The sequence below is a fragment of the Macaca thibetana genome, chromosome 10, assembly GCF_024542745.1.
Source record: "Macaca thibetana thibetana isolate TM-01 chromosome 10, ASM2454274v1, whole genome shotgun sequence".
Taxonomy (NCBI): domain Eukaryota; kingdom Metazoa; phylum Chordata; class Mammalia; order Primates; family Cercopithecidae; genus Macaca; species Macaca thibetana.
The window spans coordinates 65,893,159-65,911,606 of NC_065587.1; the positions used below are offsets into that span (position 1 = coordinate 65,893,159).

An 18,448-nucleotide genomic window follows, 5' to 3' on the forward strand; every position below is an offset into this window, starting at 1 on the left:
CGCTCTGTCGCCCAGGCTGGAGTGCAGTGACCAGATCTCAGCTCACTGCAAGCTCCGCCTCCCGGGTTTATGCCATTCTTCTGCCTCAGCCTCCCGAGTAGCTGGGACTACAGGCGCCGCCACCTCGCCCGGCTAGTTTTTTGTATTTTTTAGTAGAGACGGGGTTTCACCGTGTTAGCCAGGATGGTCTCGATCTCCTGACCTCGTGATCCACCCGCCTCGGCCTCCCAAAGTGCTGGCCACTGCGCCTGGCCTACTTCTTTAAAAAGAAGGTTTTATGCTATTTTACAATAGTCTCAAAAACAAAAGAAAAAAAGGTGGTTTTATAGTTATAACTAAGGCCACCTTTGTATGTTTTCCTGGCCCCTTTTACCTTCCCAGAGGAAGCTGTTACTCTTTAAAGTTGATGTTTATTGTTTATGTTTTCCATCCTTGTTTCTAGACACTTACTCATATGTATATGGTCATAAAATGTAATATGGTCTTAGGGGCATTGAAGTTGTAAACAAGTGGTATCCGGCTTGGCTCACACTTCTAATCCTGGCACTTTGGGAAGCTGAAACAGGAGGATCATTTGAAGCCACGAGTTCTGTACCAGTCTGATCAATGTAGTGAGACCCCATGTCTACACAAAACTAAAGAGTTAGACGGCATGGTGGCACACACCTGTAGTCCTAGCTACTTGGGAGGCTGAGATGGGAGGATGGCTTGAACTCAGGAGTTTGAGGTTACAGTGAGCTATGATCATCACTGCACTCCAGCCTGGGCAACACAAGACCCAATCTCTTAACAGTAAAAAAAGTGGTGTCATATACTTTATCTTTATTTCAAAGTTTAAATAAACGATGCAGTGAAATTCACCTAATAGCTAAATAATCACAGATCAAAACAATGAACAGATTTTTTAGAAGTTTGGTGAGATTTCCATGAAAGATAAGGTTTATATATTTTGATTTTCTTTTTAGATTACATCGTCAGCCCAAACATCTCCTTGCATTTTTGTTGGCTGAATTGGGTACAAGGTAAGAAACTATATACGTTTACATACAGTATTGCTGGACATTTCATAAGAACCTTTCTTGGGCCGGGCGCGGTGGCTCAAGCCTGTAATCCCAGCACTTTGGGAGGCCGAGACGGGCGGATCACGAGGTCAGGAGATCAAGACCATCCTGGCTAACACGGTGAAACCCCGTCTCTACTAAAAAATACAAAAAACTAGCCGGGCGAGGTGGCGGGCGCCTGTAGTCCCAGCTACTCGGGAGGCTGAGGCAGGAGAATGGCGTGAACCCGGGAGGCGGAGCTTGCAGTGAGCTGAGATCCGGCCACTGCACTCCAGCCTGGGCGACAGAGCGAGACTCCGTCTCAAAAACAAAAAAAAAAAAAAAAAAAAAAAAAAAGAACCTTTCTTAAGAAGGATATGTAACACACTTAGAGAAAACGTTCACCTGATTATTAGAGAAACTTTTAGGCCAGTGGAGGAGTGAAATCACTTTGTTTCTGTGGGAGAGCTTGACTGCTTAGGAATAGGGCACAGAGTTGACATCTGAACAGGCCTGCGGGTGTACCAATGAGAGGACCACAGAACTGCCATGTTTAGACTTTCCTGTTACTAATTTGAAACTCATGAGTCTTTTTATGGAGCAAATATTAGATCTTTAGAGGAATCAGTTTTTTTAAGGTCAGACTATTTTTTCCTAAATTGGTAACAGGCTATTGAAGAAATACAGCTAGGAAGTTGATGAGTGGCACTTTAGAAACCATTGAAACAGGGATCTGTGATGAAGTAGGTACTTACCTGTCTTCAGGGCTCACCTTTTGAAGGCACTGAGCACGTCATTCCCACCCATTCAGGAAGGCCAAGATCTCATGGAGCCCATGCCAATGAGTTTGACTACTATCTGGAAGCCTAATGTCCCTTTAAAAATAAGTAATGTAGAGTAGGTTATGATAATGATGACTAATGCATATTGAGCACCTCTTGTGAGCCAAGTGCTTTTTTGGGTGCCATCTCAATTAATCTTCACAATAGTTCTATGAAGTAGAAAGTAATATTCCTGTCTTCACGTTTAGAAACAGGTTCAGTAAAGTGAAGTTGTAGTTGGTCACATAGCTAGCTTGCTTAGTGGCAAAGTCAAGATAGATACAATCAGGTCTATCTTTCCCTGCAGCTTGCATCACCTAACAGGCTTGACACCTGTGCCTCACTGGCAGTACAGAGATAATTAAAGTGTTCTCTTCCTACTCTCTTTAAACTGTTGGGATTTGCTACCCTTGGTGTGGGGTTAAGGAGTAATTTACTTGACCATGGTAGATATGTTGGCTCTGCTGTAGAATAATTGTGTTTTTTTGTTTGTATTTTGAGATGGAGTCTCACTCTGTCACCCAGGCTGGAATGTGGTGATCTCTGCTCACTGCAAGCTCCGCCTCCCGGGTTCACGCCATTCTCCTGCCTCAGCCTCCTGAGTAGCGGTGCCCGCCACCACGCCTGGCTAATTTTTTGTATTTTTAGTAGAGATGGGGTTTCCATGTTAGCCAAGATGGTCTCGATCTCCTGACCTGGTGATCCGCCTGTCTCGGCCTCCCAAAGTGCTGGGATTACAGGCGTGAGCCACCGCGCCCGGCGTGTTTTAAATACAAATTTGTTACCATCGTTGTTTATTTGTAACTTGCACAAACTAATGAAGAAGCAAAAGCTAGTGTTGTTTTTTTCTATCGTTAGAATAATCTAGAGGTTTTGTAGAGGTGGGATAAACTATTATAACAAGTTGTGGCCAGTAAACTTACAGTCAAATGGGTTAAATGGGTTTTTGAGAAAATTCCATTTCTTTTGACAGTGAATGAAAAAAAATTTCTACATTAAGCATTGGAATCACTGTAGCCTGGAGATTAAGGGTTCCAATCTGTGGAGGAGGAAATTTAACCCTGCCTGACTGAATTCTGTTGTTTCACTTTATGATTTATAATTTTGAATGAATGATATCTAGCCTAGAGCTTTGCTTTCTCAAAAGTGCCTGTCAACAGTTTCCTATCAAACAGTTTATCATTAAGTACCATTGACAGTTTCTGGATTGTGATTCAGCTATCCTTTTTTTTTCTTGAAACAGCTTGATTGAAATGACAGCTTACAAATTTAAAGTATATAATCCAGGGGAGTCCCACTCGGACATCCGTCTCTTTTGCAAGAGTGAGCGAGCTATTCTCCTTTCTCTCTTGCCTATTAAACCTCTACCCCTGGACACCCCCCCGCCCCCTGCCAAAAAATATATAAAAATAAAATATACAATCCAATGTTTTTTTTTGTTTTTTTTGTTTTGTTTTGTTTTTGAGATGGAGTTGTGCTCTGTCGCCCAGGCTGGAGTGCAGTGGCGCGGATCTTGGCTCACTGCAACCTCTGCCTCCCAGGTTCAAGCAATTCTCCTGTCTCAGCCTCCCCAGTAGCTGGGACTATAGGCACACACCACTACGCCTGGCTAATTTTTTTGTATTTGTAGTAGAGATGGGTTTTCACCGTATTGGTCAGGCTGGTTTCGAACTCCTGACCTCAGGTGATCAGCTTGCCTCGGCCTCCCAAAATGCTGGGATTGCAGGTGTGAGCCACGCCTGGCTCCAGTGGTTTTTAATATCACATGTTAAAATTAATATGTATAACTGCTACCACAATCAATTTTAGTATGTATTTTTATCAACTATACTTTTAACCATGACTGAATCAAAATATTTGGTGCTTAGAATTTTAAAAAACAAATGTAGCCCCTTTCATGTTTTTGTATTTCTAGCTCTCTCCTTTCCCTTACTTTGTACATGGTATGATTCGTAAAAGTTTTTTTTCTTTTGTTGGATGGACTTCACACACAATGAAGGAATCAGTTTGTTTTAGACTTAAAATCAATTATAAATCTGATTGTTACCACTGGAGATTTAATTGGATTTGATGTTAGTATGGGCACATCATTAGACACAACCTGTTTAATTAAAAATAAATTTTGAGGCTGGGCGTGGTGGTTTACGCCTGTAATCCCAAGCGCTTTGGGAGGCCATAGTGGGAGGATCACTTGAGTCCAGTAGTTCGAGACCAGCCTGGGCAACATAGGGAGACTCCTCCATCTCTACCAACAACAAAAACAAAAAATTAGCAGTTCATAGTGGGGAGTGCCTGTAGTCCTAGCTCAGTTCACAGTGGGGAGTGCCTGTATCCTAGCTTCTTGGCAGGCTTAGGTGGGAGGATTGCTTGAGCTTGGGAGATTGAAGGTGCAGTGAGCCACGATTGCGCCACTGCACTCAAGTCTGGGTGACAGAGTGAGACCCCTGTGCCATAAATAAATAAATAAATTTTGGGAAACTAAGTAGTATAGCACCAGTCGTAGAGTTTATCCTATGCTACTGAATATATTTTAAATTCATTAAGTTTAAAGGTGCTGGAATTTGGTTCCTTTAGAAAAAAACAATAATAATGGAGATATTTTTGTTTTCTTTCATAGTGGTTCTATAGATGGTAATAACCAACTTGTAATCAAAGGAAGATTCCAACAGAAACAGATAGAAAATGTCTTGAGAAGATATATCAGTAAGTGTGTAATTAATTTCATTAGATCACCCTGAAATGTTCTCATCAGGCTGCAGTGTTGTAGGAAGATCCATTTGATTGCAGTGAGCTGGGAAAAGCTGGCCTTAAAAAGATCAGAGACAAAATGATAGTGAAAGGGAGGTGGCTCTTGACTACTAACTAGGGGCATAGGGAAGGATTTGGATTTTTAAAGAAAGCCCAGCTGATTGAAGCTGCTGGTTGATTGTAGGGCTAAAGGCCAAGTCAGAGAAACCTGCCTGTGATTCAGGCCTGGCCTTGGCCCCCTTTTGTTCCTAGTTATTTAAAATTGGCATGTCTGCTAACACGTTTGAGTGGCTCTCCTGTAGACAGAAACAAGAATAAGCAAGCTGGCAGGCTTCCCTGCATCCTGGGGCATTGAGTATCAGCCCATGTTTAGTGCCGGAAACGCCACAGCAGACAGCTTGTGTTTTCTTACCCCTCGGATAGCTGAGCTTCCCTGGTCTGGGTGCCCAGGTAAATTCTCAGCCTGGGCTTATGGAGTTCTTTGTAGGAGATATATTTAAGAAGGCAGAAACTTCTCTACCTCACTGCGGCCACCAGGTAATTGTGTGTTGCTTTATTTGCAGAGGAATATGTCACTTGTCACACATGCCGATCACCGGACACAATCCTACAGAAGGACACACGACTCTATTTCCTACAGTGCGAAACTTGTCATTCTAGATGTTCTGTTGCCAGCATCAAAACCGGCTTCCAGGCTGTCACGGGCAAGCGAGCACAGCTCCGTGCCAAAGCTAACTAATTTGCTAATCACTGATTTTGCAAAGCGTGTTGTGGAGATGTGGCTGGACAGGTTTGCCATCAGAGTGGATATACCGTTGTATTAAAAACAAGATAAAAAAGCTGCCGAGATTTTTGGCGAGTGGTTGGTTGGTCTGAAGTCCTTGCAAGACGCTGATGTTCAAGCTGTTGACATACTCATTGCCTACTTTTAACACCTGTCAGAGAAACGTGATATGGGGTAAGGAGGTGCTTTTTAAAAATCGTTCATAGACTTCTGTAAAATGCAAGATAAATTAAAGTTATTATAACAGTGATTCTTTCAATTTGGTTTGTCCTTCAGTTTTCTTTTCTATAAAAATTGTGCTTGGTGAAATCAGCAAAAAACCAACCACAGAAAACTGTGTGGGCCTGGGCTCTGACAGTCTCTGTATCCTTGTCCTGAGAAACTGGACAGGCACTTCCAGTTTCTTAAAACGACAGGCACTTCATCTGGGCAGCCATTTCTCTTCTTCTCTGCTTCTCTTGAGATACATAGTTAAAGCAGACACGGCCTCCCACGCGTGTGTGGTGGGACCTTGAGACTTGGGAGGACTGCCTGTTTTCAGTGTCCAGGGAATGACTCCATAGATTTGACTTCTTTTCCCTATGTGAGGATGGTTGCTACTACCTCACCGCCAAGTCTTCCCCCAGCTGTTACCACATGAAGGAATACAAGGTGCTAGGTACCCTCCTTCCTCGTTGACCACTAAGAGGTCTTAGAAACATAGCCTGTAAATGTGTCTTATAACTGGCACACTAAGAAGGATCCTAGTTGAGCTTCTCTGTTGGTGAGGAAGCAATGTATGTGCAGTTCAGGAAACTCCTCCAAGAGGAGTCCAAACAGGGATGCTAGAGGAAGCTTTCTGTTTTCCTAGCCAACTTGTGTTCTGGGTTTGAAAAAGACCCACCACAAATGCTTTTCTATTTTCTGATTTAAAAGTTGCTTTTGAATATGACCATGAGAAACCAAGAAATGCTGCTTGTGTGGTGCTCTGCTTCCTGAGGATTTGCTGGAAGGGCATTCTCCGCTGGCACACGGGAGAAGGCCATCTTCTGTGTCTGTGCTGTGATCTGCCTTGCTCTCACTTGCTGAGGATAAGGGCATACACGTTGCTCCTCGCTTTCTTGTTGCCAGACTTCGTACTAAGCAGCCCAGGAAGAGTCACTCAGACCCAAATGTCTTGACCATGTTGTTTTTAATCACTGTGACCCTTAATTTTAAAGCATAGGCCAAGTGTTGTCAAATACCTTGGCTAAAACAGTGGAGGGTGGTGGGTAAAGCAATAGAGGGTGCTTTCCCTCAACCCACACACTGGCTGACTGAACTGCCACTGCCACAATGAACCCAACTGCTGTTTATGTCCCCATTTTCCTTTTTTTGTATCTACACCCACACGATTCCCAATGTTGGATATTTCTACATGAATAAAGCAAGGATCGGTGCCTCTTGTGTAATTAGCGCTCCATTGCTTTTGTGTATGTATGTGTGTTTGGTTTATTTATTTAGTGGGACCCCTTAGGGGAAGGAATGATACTCTTTAGTTTGGTGACAGGTTGACAAATAAATTGGTGATTTCAACCCGTTTTTAACTTTATTCTTGAAGCAGATTCTCAGGACTGATGCAGCCCGTTAGTCCAGTTGCGATAACTGACTGAATTGGATTGAAAGCGCATGAAAAGTAATGGGTTGCCCCTAAATGTTATTCAGACACAGCAGCACTAACCTCTTCTGTCTCCACTGTCTCTCACCAAACAGCTCAGCTAAACGAACCTTGCACTGTGGTGACAAGACAAAGGCAATCAAGAGCTTCTGATCAAGAGCCACTTTCTAGTTTTGGAAGGGAACCAGACCATCATTTCCAAAGTGTCTTAGGAAACAATGTTGAGGACTGTTCCTAATTATACAAAGGAAGAGGGGGGTTCTATGGTAAAGAGAAGTCGAGTAGGCTGGGCGTGGTGGCGAGGCCGAGGTGGGCGGATCACAAGGTCAGGAGTTCATGACCAGCCTGGCCAACACGTGAAACCGCACCTCTACTAAAAAGAAACCAAAACACAAAAACTAGCTGGGCATGGTGGCCTATAATCCCAGCTACTCCGGAGGCTGAGGCGGGAGAACTGCTTGAACCCAGGAGGTGGAGGTTGCAGTGAGGCGAGATCGTGCCACTGCACTCCACCCTGGGCGACAGCAAGTCTCCATCTCAAAGAAAAAAAAGTCAGAGTAAGTGGGTTTCATAACTGCCTGACAAATCTTTAATATGGTGATGTGCATCTTCTTTTGTTGCTGTTTTTTTGAGATGGAATCTCACTGTCACCCAGGCTGGAGTGCAGTGGCAAGATCTCAGGTCACTGCAACCTCCGCCTCCTGGGTTCAAGTGATTCTCCTGCCTCACCCGAGTAGCTGGGATTACAGGCACCCGCCACCTCGCCAGCTAATTTTTGTTTTTAATGGAGACGGGGTTTCACCATTGTTGGCTAGGCTGGTCTCAAACTCCTGACCTCAAGCAATCGGCCCACCTTGGCCCCCCAAAGTGCTGGGATTATAGGCGTGAGCCACCATACCTGGCCAGTGCTGTGCCTTTTCATCAGCACGTAGGAAACATGCAGTTGTAGCTCTAGTTTTTAGAAAACCTTGTTTGCATGCCCTCCACTCGCACCTAGAGAAAGTCTGAAAAGCTTTTCCCGAGGTGTCTACCTGGCTCACTCCCACACTTCCTTGGGTCCCTGCCCACTATAAAGATGGTTTCTCCAGCACACCATAATGTTAAGTGTTGAGCACAGACACTTTTGTTTTGTTCACTCATTCATACTGAGAGCAGGCAATGCCTAGAAAGTTGTAGGTGATATGTATTTGAATTAGTTTCTTTCAAGGGAGTAAAAAATATGCAGAATTTTGCATACTTCTCCCCTCACCTGATGAACACAGGACAGGTTCTGCAGAAAACATGCTGGGCCAGACAGTCTGGAAGAAGTGCTGCTGTGGTATGTGAGGTCCCAGCTCTGCACCTGGACTCCCCCTTCCGTATATTTGCTCTGACAATACTGAGGTTTCACAATTGAACAGAACATTAAATTTTGCAATGTGTTCTTAGAAGCTGGACTTTGTAGCAGGTGAGGTGGGAAGATGAGATTATAATTTAAAATGTTAAATTCCCATAATCCTAACCACCATATAACTTTTTAGTATCAAGACCATTTTTCCAAATTACAGGCTTAATTTTAAAAGACCACGTAAGAGTCTATCCATGGCCGGGCACGGTGGCTCAAGCCTGTAATCCCAGCACTTTGGGAGGCCTAGACGGGCGGATCACGAGGTCAGGAGATTGAGACCATCCTGGCTAACGTGAAACCCCGTCTCTACTTAAAAAAAAACACAAAAAAACTAGCCGGGTGAGGTGGCAGGCGCCTGTAGTCCCAGCTACTCGGGAGGCTGAGACAGGAGAATGGCGTAAACCTGGGAGGCGGAGCTTGCAGTGAGCTGAGATCCGGCCACTCCACTCCAGCTGGGCGACAGAACGAGACTCCGTCTCCAAAAAAAAAAAAAAAAAAAAAAAAAAAGTCTATCCATATTATGCCATAGTTAAATCAGTATCCTAAAGGCAAGTGCTTGCTAATTCTTGATAATGCTGAGCATGGGCTTTGAACAGTCCACAGTGGCAGTCTCCCATTGCCACTGATTATCATCCTATATTCTCAGCTATAAAGTGGGAAAATGTCCACTTTAAAGAGGTAATGGTAAGATAGTATGTTTAACCCAGGCCTGCCTGGCACATAGAACTATTTTCCTTTTATTGGGCTGAATTTCTAGGATGGAATTTCAGGATCAGGATTGTCTGAGCTCAGGAGTTCAAGACCAGCCTAGGCAACATGGTGAAACCCCATCTGTACCAAATATACAAAAAAATTAGCCAGGCGTGGTGGCACATGTCTGGTGTCTCAGCTACTCAGAAGGCTGAGGTGGGAGGATTGCTTGAGCCTGGGAGACAAAGGTTGCAGTGAGCCAAGATTGTGCCACTGCACTCCAACCTGGGTGAGACTCCCATCTCAAAATACACACATCTGGGGTGTGTGTGTGTGTGTGTGTGTGTGTGTGTAATAATAGATGGTAAGATCTGTGATGGAAGCAGCACATGGGAGGGCCGTTCTAATTCAGGCCAGGGAGGTGTTTTTGAGCAGGCAACTTCTGAGCTGTTATAAAGGATAACGAGGGTTAGCCAGTGGGGGAACACAGCATTCGAGGTAGAGACAACAGCATGTGTAAAGGCACAAGCCAGACAGCACAGGTCTTTCCACAATTTATTCCATGTGGCTTGAGACAAGAGGCAGACTGCGGGAGGGGAGGTGTTGAGAAGAAGGGGTCAATCATCTCTCGGATGTCTTCTTTGTCATGCTAAGGGGTGTGGATCTCACTCAATGGGATGGTGATAAAGGAGACAGCCGAGTAGGAAGAGCAGCAGGGAGACTAGTTAGAGGTTACTGCAAAAGTCCAAGACAGACACAGAAAGGACCTAAGGTACCAGGGAAAAATTAACAGGGAAAAATGGAGCAGTGGAGGTTGACACAGGCAAGTGGGGCTGGAAAGGTTCTTGGGGACATCGAAGTACAGTTATTAGATGGGCATCTGTACCTACTCCCCTGGTGTTCTTGGGGGGAAAATGAGTTAGAGGTGAAGATCATGGAGCCATGAGTGGAGTCTGAAGCCATGGATGAAGTCATCCAGGGAGCGGGTACAGAGAAAAGAGGGTAGAGAGATGCAGGCACAAGGGGAAGAGTCAGAAAGGGAAACAGGAGTGCTCAGAGGAGAGCCAGGAAAGACTGTTGTCACAAAAACCAAGAGAGGAATTTCAGAGTTGTTTATTCTGACAGGGTCAGGGAAGGTTTGCATCCTGCCTCTACCTCCTTCAAGTGACATGATCTTGGGCAAATTACTCAACCTTAAATTTCAATTTCCCAATTGTGTGGGATAAATAATGTAATGGGTGTACAGAACTTCAAAGGGCACGAGTAAATGCTACATATATGTATATATGCACACATCTCTTTCTGTAGAGCCTAATGCTGCTGCGGAGGTGGAATACAATTAAGAACACAAAAGGTAGCTGAGTGTGGCAGCTTACGCCTGTAATTCCAGCACCGTGGGAGGCTGAGGCAGGAGGATCACTTGAGCCCAGGAGTTCGAGAGCAGCCTGGGCAACATAGGGAAACCCCTATCTCTACAAATATTTTAAAAATTAGCTGTGTGTGGTGGCGCACGCCTGTGGTCCCAGCTGCTTTGGGAGACTGAGGTGGGAGGATTGCTTGAGCCCACTGCACTCCAGACTGGGCAGCAGAACAAGACCCTGTCTCAAAAAAATTAACACAAAGGTAAATACTTCATTGTATGTTTCATAAATAGTTGACCACGTCACAAATACACGTGTAAAAGATTTATGGGCAAAGATGAATGAGACAGTCTCTGGCCTTAAGCAGCTTCACTGCATGGTCAGGGAGATGGAACCACTGAAGGTGGAGTTTGAGGGATGAGGGGGCTTAAGTGTTAGAGACTAGAGGACAAGGAAGAAAAAAGGTCCAGGTCAGGGAGAACGGGTAACCCTGCCCGTTTCTGTTCCATGCACCTGGGAGAGCCAAACCCATGCACTTGTCCAAAGAGGACCCAGCTACTGCACCTCTGTAGGACAGGTCATCTGGGCTCCCGCAGGAGGTGCAGTGAGGGGATGTGTGCATGCCAGGAACCCACACATCAGTTGGCGGGAGGTGTCCATTCACTCAAGTGCAGAGGGCCAGCTGGGTTGCCCTACGAGGCTTAGTGACCAACCGACACACCACTCTTGACTATAGTAACTCAAAAGATGCTGGAACATCAAAAAAAGCCTTCTTTCCATTATCTCCTTTACCTCATTTTTATATTTTATTCATTTTCTCCTTGTTAAGATGCCTGAAATGTTTTGGAACAAAGTGGGTATGAATAAGTAGAGGAAAAAAAAAAGGAAATTATGGTCTGTTACTTGGTTCCAGGGAAAATCACCTGAATCTGCACTGGATTAGGTGGTGGTAAATGTTCTCATTTATTTTCGTAATAGGATGTGGTCTTTTGGTTTTTAGATGAGAAAGATGAGGCTCAGAGAGGCTAATGATTTGCCTATGGTCACACAACAAATAATTTGATTAGGAACTCTGTCCAAAAATATATATATACACATAAAAATAAATATATTTAATTATTTAAAAAAAATATATATATATATATTTTTAGAGAGTCTTGCTCTGTCACCCAGGTTGGAGTGCAGTGACACAATCTCAGCTCACTGCAAGCTCCGCCTCCCAGGTTCTCACCATTCTCCTGCCTCAGCCTCCAAAGTAGCTGGGACTACAGGTGCCCACCACCACGCCCGGCTAATTTTTTTGTATTTTTTAGTAGACACGGGGTTTCACCGTGTTAGCCAGGATGGTCTCCATCTCCTGACCTCGTGATTTGCCCGCCTCGGCCTCCCGAAGTGTTGGGATTACAGGCGTGAGGCACTGCGCCCGGCAACAAAATCTATACTCTTAACCTAGTCCCATGAGCAGCACAGCAAGCTACTGAACCTCTGGGCCTGTGTCCTGGTTACTGATATAACAAATCACTCTGAATGTTAGCATCTGCAAACAACATTTTATTATCTCGCGTTGTGCTGGACTTTGAATGGGATCAGTGAGGCAGTTCTTACTTTGTCCTCAGACAGTGGCTGGGCTGGAGTCATCTTGAAGCCTTCCTCACTCATGTCTGACATTTGATACTGCTGTCAGCTGAACATGTACACGTGGCCTGTGTGGCCTGGGCTGCTTCACAGCACGGTGGTTGGGTCCCAAGAGATGGTAAGTGGCAGCTGCTAATGCTTAAGTCCCGGACTGGGAGACTGGCAGAGCACCACCACCATCATATGCTATAGATCGGTCACAGAGTTTAGATAAAGGCGAGGATAGAAGGATAGAGATGCCACCTTTACTTGGGGCCATGCTTTTAAATCTCATCTACAAAATCTATAGAATAGTCATAACCACACAGTGGACTCCTTCTGTTTTTGTTAACCAAGGCTTGTCCTCCTTTTGGGAATTCTCTCCTCCGTCCCTCTACCCTCACAGGCCCTATGGCCATGCTCTACCACTACCTGGAACCTGCCTGAAAACCAGTTTTTTTTTTTTTTTCCTTGAGATAGGGTCTCGCTTTGTCATCCAGGCTGGAGTGCAGTGGCAGGATCATGGCTCACTGCAGCATTAACCTCCTAAGTGCAAATGATCCTCCTACTGTAGTCCCCCAAGTAGCGGAGACTACAGGCACGTGTCACCATGCCTGGCTAACCAGACTCTTGATGGCAGCTTTTGAACCCAAGTCCCCATGTCTGAAGATCCATCCCTGGACTTTGTAATTTGTGAACCAAAAAACTTCCACTAAAGCAGGACTGAATTCAGTTTCTATAACTTGTAACCAAAAGTCCTTACTACACCTACTGAGGGTGGTTATGGAGATTAAGTGTAAAATGTGCTTTTTAACAGCAAGTGTTCAGGAAATGGTTTACTGTTATGGATGAAGTTTATTATGAAGAGTCTGGCTACTGGTGAAGGGATTTTGATTTGCCTAAAACCTCAATGAATCTATGATCTGGTTGGGATGAAAACCAAGGATGCCTGGCTCAGAATCTTTTGCCCTGTTCTGCCTTCTGTATTTCTGTGGTCTTGTCAGACAGACCCACTGCATATAACATCCTATGGGGCAGGTTATGACCTTATGGGTCAACCTGGCCAGGGCTGGCAAATACCTGACATGTGCCCACACTTGAATTCCGTGCCCATAAGAGACATTGCCAAACTATCACATCAGTATTTCCAAACAGTCTAAAAATTGCTGCAGATCCTCAAAAGGCACTCCAGGCAGCCGCTACTAAAAGTTCTGAGCCGGCAAGTGAATTGAGACCTGAGGTAGATTTTTAAAATATGGCCGTATTTTGAAGCTCCTCCTGTTAAGAATTTGGGCTTAGCCATGTGACTTTGGCCAATGGAACCTTAAAGATACGACACAGCAAGATCCTCAAAAGCACTTGACACTGGGCTCGTGTTCTCTTGTGGCTTTTGGAACTCAGCCATGTCTAGAATCCTGGGTCAGCCTGCTAGGTGCTGGAACATGTGGCCCAGTTGCCCAGCCAACCACCTGACATGTGGGGGAGGCCATCTGAGACCAGGAGTCCCCAGCTGATCTGCCAGTTCACTTCAGCCATGAGGGTCCAAATAAGAACTGCCACGCTGAACATAGCTCAAATTGCCAAGCCACACCATCGGGAGCTAATGTTTATTAAAGCTACTAAATTTGGGGGTGGTTATACAATAGTAACTGAACGAAGGCCCATTTACTATCCCTGATCTGGATCAACCTCTCATTTTACAGCCGAGGAAACAGATCTAGAAAGGAAAAAGACTTGCCCAGAGTCATCAACCTGGCTGGCAGCAACAGGGGGAAAGCCCCAGGCCTCTTGGCTCACAATCCAGTATACCCACTGGCTGCTCTATTCTTTCAAGATAGCTGTGAGGATCAAAAATGAGGTTTCCAATCTTGAAAACATCTAAAGACTGGTCCTTTGGGCAGAATCTGGTACCACATTTATCACTATCTCCTTTTGGAGTTTTCAGATGTTAGAAAAATGACAACTGTTGCACAGCAGAATGGATGTTTTTGCTGCCCCAACGCGGTGGAAGGGCACGTGTACGCAGTGTTGGAACCCAACCTCCTACCCGAGGGTCCCGCTGTGTGCTTTCCCAGGGGGGAGCATCCAGGGGCTTTTCTGGAATACTCGATGGGACTCTCATTCTCCCTGTCCAGCCTATGACCTGGTGCCAGCATGACTAGGCAAGGCCTTATGGGCAGGAGTGAGTAGAGCTGATGCCTGCTACCCCTGAAAGTATCTTCCCTGCTTTTCTCACCGTCCTCCAAGCCTGGCATACTAAGGAAGTCCATGGTCACAAGCGCATGATCAACCTGACCGTCAAGCTCTGAAACACTGAGTTCCTCAGTAAAGCACGTTTGGGTAGGGCCTGCAGCAGGCACAGAGCACTAGGCTCTGGGGGCACAGGGATAGTGCCCTAGTGCTATTATGCCCTCAGTGCAAGGTTCATTCAGCTCTAAATCCCATTCTTTGAACTCTGCCCAAGTTCCAATACAGGCTAGCAGCTGTCCCCCATGTTTTACAGATGGGGACACTAAGAGCTAAGGGCAGTAATGACTTGCCAGGGTATTGAAATGGGTCTGCTAGAGCTGACTCTGGCCTTCTGGACAAGCAAAGATGTGGGTACATGGATTGGTGAAGTATGTTCCACTGAGAGCTCTTCAGGGAGATAAGGCACTCGTTGTGGACCGAGCCCCTTCCTCTGTACACCCTCTTCATCTCTCCAAATTGAAGCCTTTGGATTTGACTAAGCTGGGCCAAGGCCCAGCCCAATTCCAAGGCGCCTGTTTCTCACCCCATGCCTGTATCTCATGGCCTTAAGGTCTCAGCCTCCACCATGGGCTCCTGACAAATCTCAACTCTCTCCCTGCTGCCCAGGGTCCCTAGCAGGCAGATGTATGGGGACTGTGATCCTGCTGGGGCAGCTAATACTCAGGCAATGGCCAAGCAGGGATTGGGGCCTTTGGCTCAGGTATGAGGCCAGGACTCTGGCCGCCTTGGGGCTGGCCTAGTCAGGCCCCAGGAGAGCTTGGGAAGACCAAAGTGCAGAGCTACACTGGGACCTCAGAGTGCTGGCCCGCCAAGGATGACAGGCAGGAGGACTGCTCAGTGAGAGAGACATGGACAACAAAGACTTCCCTGTGGAGTTTGAGCACTGCCCAAAGCCTCCACCCTCTACCAAAACCTAGAGCCAAAGCCCGGGGGAAGCTTCCTTAGAGGCTGTAGATCAGGTTGATTTGAAACGGGAGTTTTCAATAAGGACTCCAGCAGATCTGCAAACTCTGAGCAACACGTAAAGATGGAGGAAAAACCTAAAGCCCTTTCTGATGATGGGATTGAATTCTGTGTTGGGGGAATGATGAGCAATTAACGAGCAGTCGGAGCGTCTGGGAGACTTCTCAGAGGTGGTGACACCACAGCAGCAGCTTCATCCTGAGCGGCTATTTCCCAGGTAGAGAAAGTAGGAGCAGGAAGAGTGCGTGCCAGGCCTGGAACAAAGCCTATTTCTGGGTGCTGCCCTCCCACAGCTCCATATCAACGAGACCAGCCTAAGTGGCCACATATGAATCCCGCAGCTCACTGGAACAGAGTGGGAACTTGTAACCTACGAGTGATTAGGAAAAAAAAAAATTGCAGTGGCAGTTGATTCTCTCTTGGGAACTTGAACATGGGGAAAATGGATCCATTCATTGTGGGGAGTTAAGGGGGAAGGAGGTGACATTAGCAGTACACAATGAGCATGTGTAAGAAGCACACGTTTGAAGGAACCCGGTTGATTGTTAGAGAACAAATGTCTAGATGGGTGGCCCAAGACAGGCGCAGACAGGCTGCGTGTTTCTTGATGCAAACTTCCTACTGCTTGCTGTCAGTGGAGTGCAACTCTATTCCTTGCTACCAAACCTGCCTGGAGTGTGAAGAACTTGTGTGGTTTGTGAGGCTGAGATGTAGGGTTTGTGTCAGGGGCAGGAAAGGGGTGGTGACAAAAACAGGAGAGGCTGGAGTAAGCAGGATCTTACACCCCACATTCAGGAGGAAGAGTCAGTAAAAGGATTTTAGGCAGGGAAGGGATACGTTCGGAAAGACTGCATGGCTGCTGGGAGATGGTATAGGGCAGAAGCAGGAGACTGGGAGGCTGGTGGGAGGACAAAGTCCAAGTGAAAAAATTATAGTGTCCTCAGCCAGAAGAGAGAAGGTACATACTGGCAGACTCCAGAATCCTTTTAAGAGCTGGGAAAGACCAGACTTAGAAGCCGGGGAAAGAGGTAAGGTCTTGACTTACTATGGGGTAAACCAAGTGGGTCACAACTGCTTGACACTTCAGCCAGCAAGCTGCTCATGGGCCAGCATATCCAACCCTCCCCAGTGGCCCCACCGGCCATTTTAATCACCACCGAGGACACTAAGGTCCAGATGGATCAGTATTAGGCACCCCAGACCAGCTTTTTGGTGGGCAGAAGGGCTGGGATATCTTCATGAGAAAACACAAATCATCCCATCTCAGAGCAGGTTGGGATCCAATCTCTTTATTGTCAGGGTCCCCTCCCTGTGGCCCCCCGCCAAACCTATAGAAAAAACCCAAGCCTGGGAGTGTCCTGGGGAGGGGAGGCAGTGTGGGGAAACTCCTGTGCTCTACCCTCTGGCCTGGGCAGTGCAGACAGGGAGGGCTCATGGGGAAGGAGTAGGCCAGTAACTCCACCTGCAGAGGACATGGCACTGGCTGGGATGCGTTGGGGGAGGAGGCACCTGCTGCCAGCTTTCCTCTGGTACCCGCTGGGGGGTGGCATCCAGGGTTGGGTGCCCGGCTTGAGGCCTGGGGCAGCGATGCCCTTCACCTGCTGGTGGCCATTGCTCCTGTCAGGCTGAGAGAGAGAGAGACAAAGAAGAGACTAAGGCCGAGAGGAAGAGACCCTGGTGCTAATAACAGGGGTAGGGAAGAAAGGATAGAATGATGTCTGGAGACAGAGATACTCTTGCACTATGGCTGTGGCCTCATAATTTCCTGGCCATGGAACCTTGGGCAAGTCTCACCTGCTCTTTGAACCTCCATTTCCTCACCTGAGCCCATGTAACTCACCTGTGAACTATTTTAACAAGCTTTGGCAAGCATCAGGCACAAATGGGTGTAGCAGGATGGCTGGATATGGAGGTTTGTTTGCATTCCAGACAAAACAAACCAAGAAGTTCCGAAAGAAGACTGCAGCATATGTAGAATTTTCTAAAGTTCTTCTTGGGGCCTTTGCTGGTGGGATACCTTACTACAGCATAAATGTGTCATCTATCCAGACACCTCCCCGGGAACACTGGTGTTTGAGACCTTTCTCCACCCAAGGCACCCCAAAGGAATGGGTCAGAGGGTAGGCAGAGCTAGGTGTGGCCTGGCTTTCCTTCAAGGTAGGGCAGAGTAGATGGTAAACAGTGGCCAGAGAGTGGGCTTTGAAGCCTAACACCACCGGGCTGAAATCCAGGCTCCACCAATTACTACCTTATCTCCCTGCCCCCGTTAGTGTCTGTTTCCACATCTATTATATTGGTACAATCATCAGCTTGTGGGACTGAAGATGAACTCAGAGAAAGCAGGTGTAGCTCCTGTCATACAGGGCATTTCCTCCCCATGAAAGAATCAAATCCCAGCCCCTAAGCCTGACACATACAGTCCTTCACAATCACCCTCTGATGCTAAGCAGAGTCCTCTACCAACTAGCCAGGCACTGCAGCCACAGGAGGCTCTTGGCCTCACCACATACCAAAGACTGTCACAGCTCTGTACGGCTAAGGCCATTCCCTTGGTGTGGAACACTGCTCCCTCAATCACTAGCAGGCTCAGCTACACATCATCTCTTCCATGACCTGGCCTCGCTCTATTGTTATCCTGCTCACACTAGGTGGTAATGGCTCATATCTTCCTCTACCAGACTAGGAGCTCCTCAAGGGCAGAGACAGGCAACACGGCTGAGTGTGCTGAGGGAAGGAACCGTTGCTAGGCGGGCCCAGCTGGCCCATCTACGGCACCTGCTTCCCCAGCATGGCAAGCCCTAGGAATGAAGGGGTGTGATGGGACGGCTAGATATGGAAGGGACTTCATTCTTGGGCACAGTCAGTGCTACCAGGCCAGGTATGCTTCATGACACTTCCTGCACAATCCAGGGAAAAAGCAACAACCTCCACTTCACTGCTTCCCCACCCTCTGCCCATCAGGACAGGACCCCTGTACCTGCTTACTGCAAGGCCCCATCATCCGCGTCTGTGTCCTGGCTGTGTTCCTGATAGGGAGGAGGTAAGAGAGACCACACATCACTCACTGCAGCTCTGAGTCCTGCCCTGAGCCATCTGTCCAGAAAAACTTCAGGGTCCAGAGAGCATCTAGAGGACACAGTCAGAAGAGGCAGGA

At 46.7% G+C, this 18,448-nt stretch overlaps 3 protein-coding genes across 32 annotated transcripts in view; 1 reads left to right on the forward strand and 2 right to left on the reverse strand.

The window, feature by feature from the left end:
* EIF2S2 (eukaryotic translation initiation factor 2 subunit beta) overlaps positions 1-5,643 on the forward strand; it is a 511,882-nt gene extending 506,239 nt beyond the window's left edge. For all 25 annotated transcript variants that reach the window (XM_050807245.1, XM_050807239.1, XM_050807236.1 and 22 more), the window contains exons 8-10: positions 966-1,022; positions 4,479-4,564; positions 5,173-5,643. In XM_050807245.1, coding sequence (XP_050663202.1) covers positions 966-1,022; positions 4,479-4,564; positions 5,173-5,348 — 319 coding nt within the window. In that variant the 3' untranslated portion in view covers positions 5,349-5,643. The remainder of the gene's footprint in view (positions 1-965; positions 1,023-4,478; positions 4,565-5,172) is intronic.
* Positions 5,644-16,567: 10,924 nt separating this feature from the next.
* RALY (RALY heterogeneous nuclear ribonucleoprotein) overlaps positions 16,568-18,448 on the reverse strand; it is a 414,018-nt gene continuing 412,137 nt past the window's right edge. For all 6 annotated transcript variants that reach the window (XM_050807263.1, XM_050807261.1, XM_050807258.1 and 3 more), the window contains 2 exons: positions 18,272-18,320; positions 16,568-16,919 (listed from right to left, as the gene is read on the reverse strand). In XM_050807263.1, the coding sequence (XP_050663220.1) occupies positions 18,276-18,320 (45 nt within the window). In that variant the 3' untranslated portion in view covers positions 16,568-16,919; positions 18,272-18,275. The remainder of the gene's footprint in view (positions 16,920-18,271; positions 18,321-18,448) is intronic.
* Positions 17,152-18,448, reverse strand: part of CHMP4B (charged multivesicular body protein 4B) — a 264,810-nt gene continuing 263,513 nt past the window's right edge. Inside the window, exon 5 of the mRNA XM_050807299.1 lies at positions 17,152-17,291. Coding sequence (XP_050663256.1) covers positions 17,167-17,291 — 125 coding nt within the window. The 3' untranslated portion in view covers positions 17,152-17,166. The remainder of the gene's footprint in view (positions 17,292-18,448) is intronic.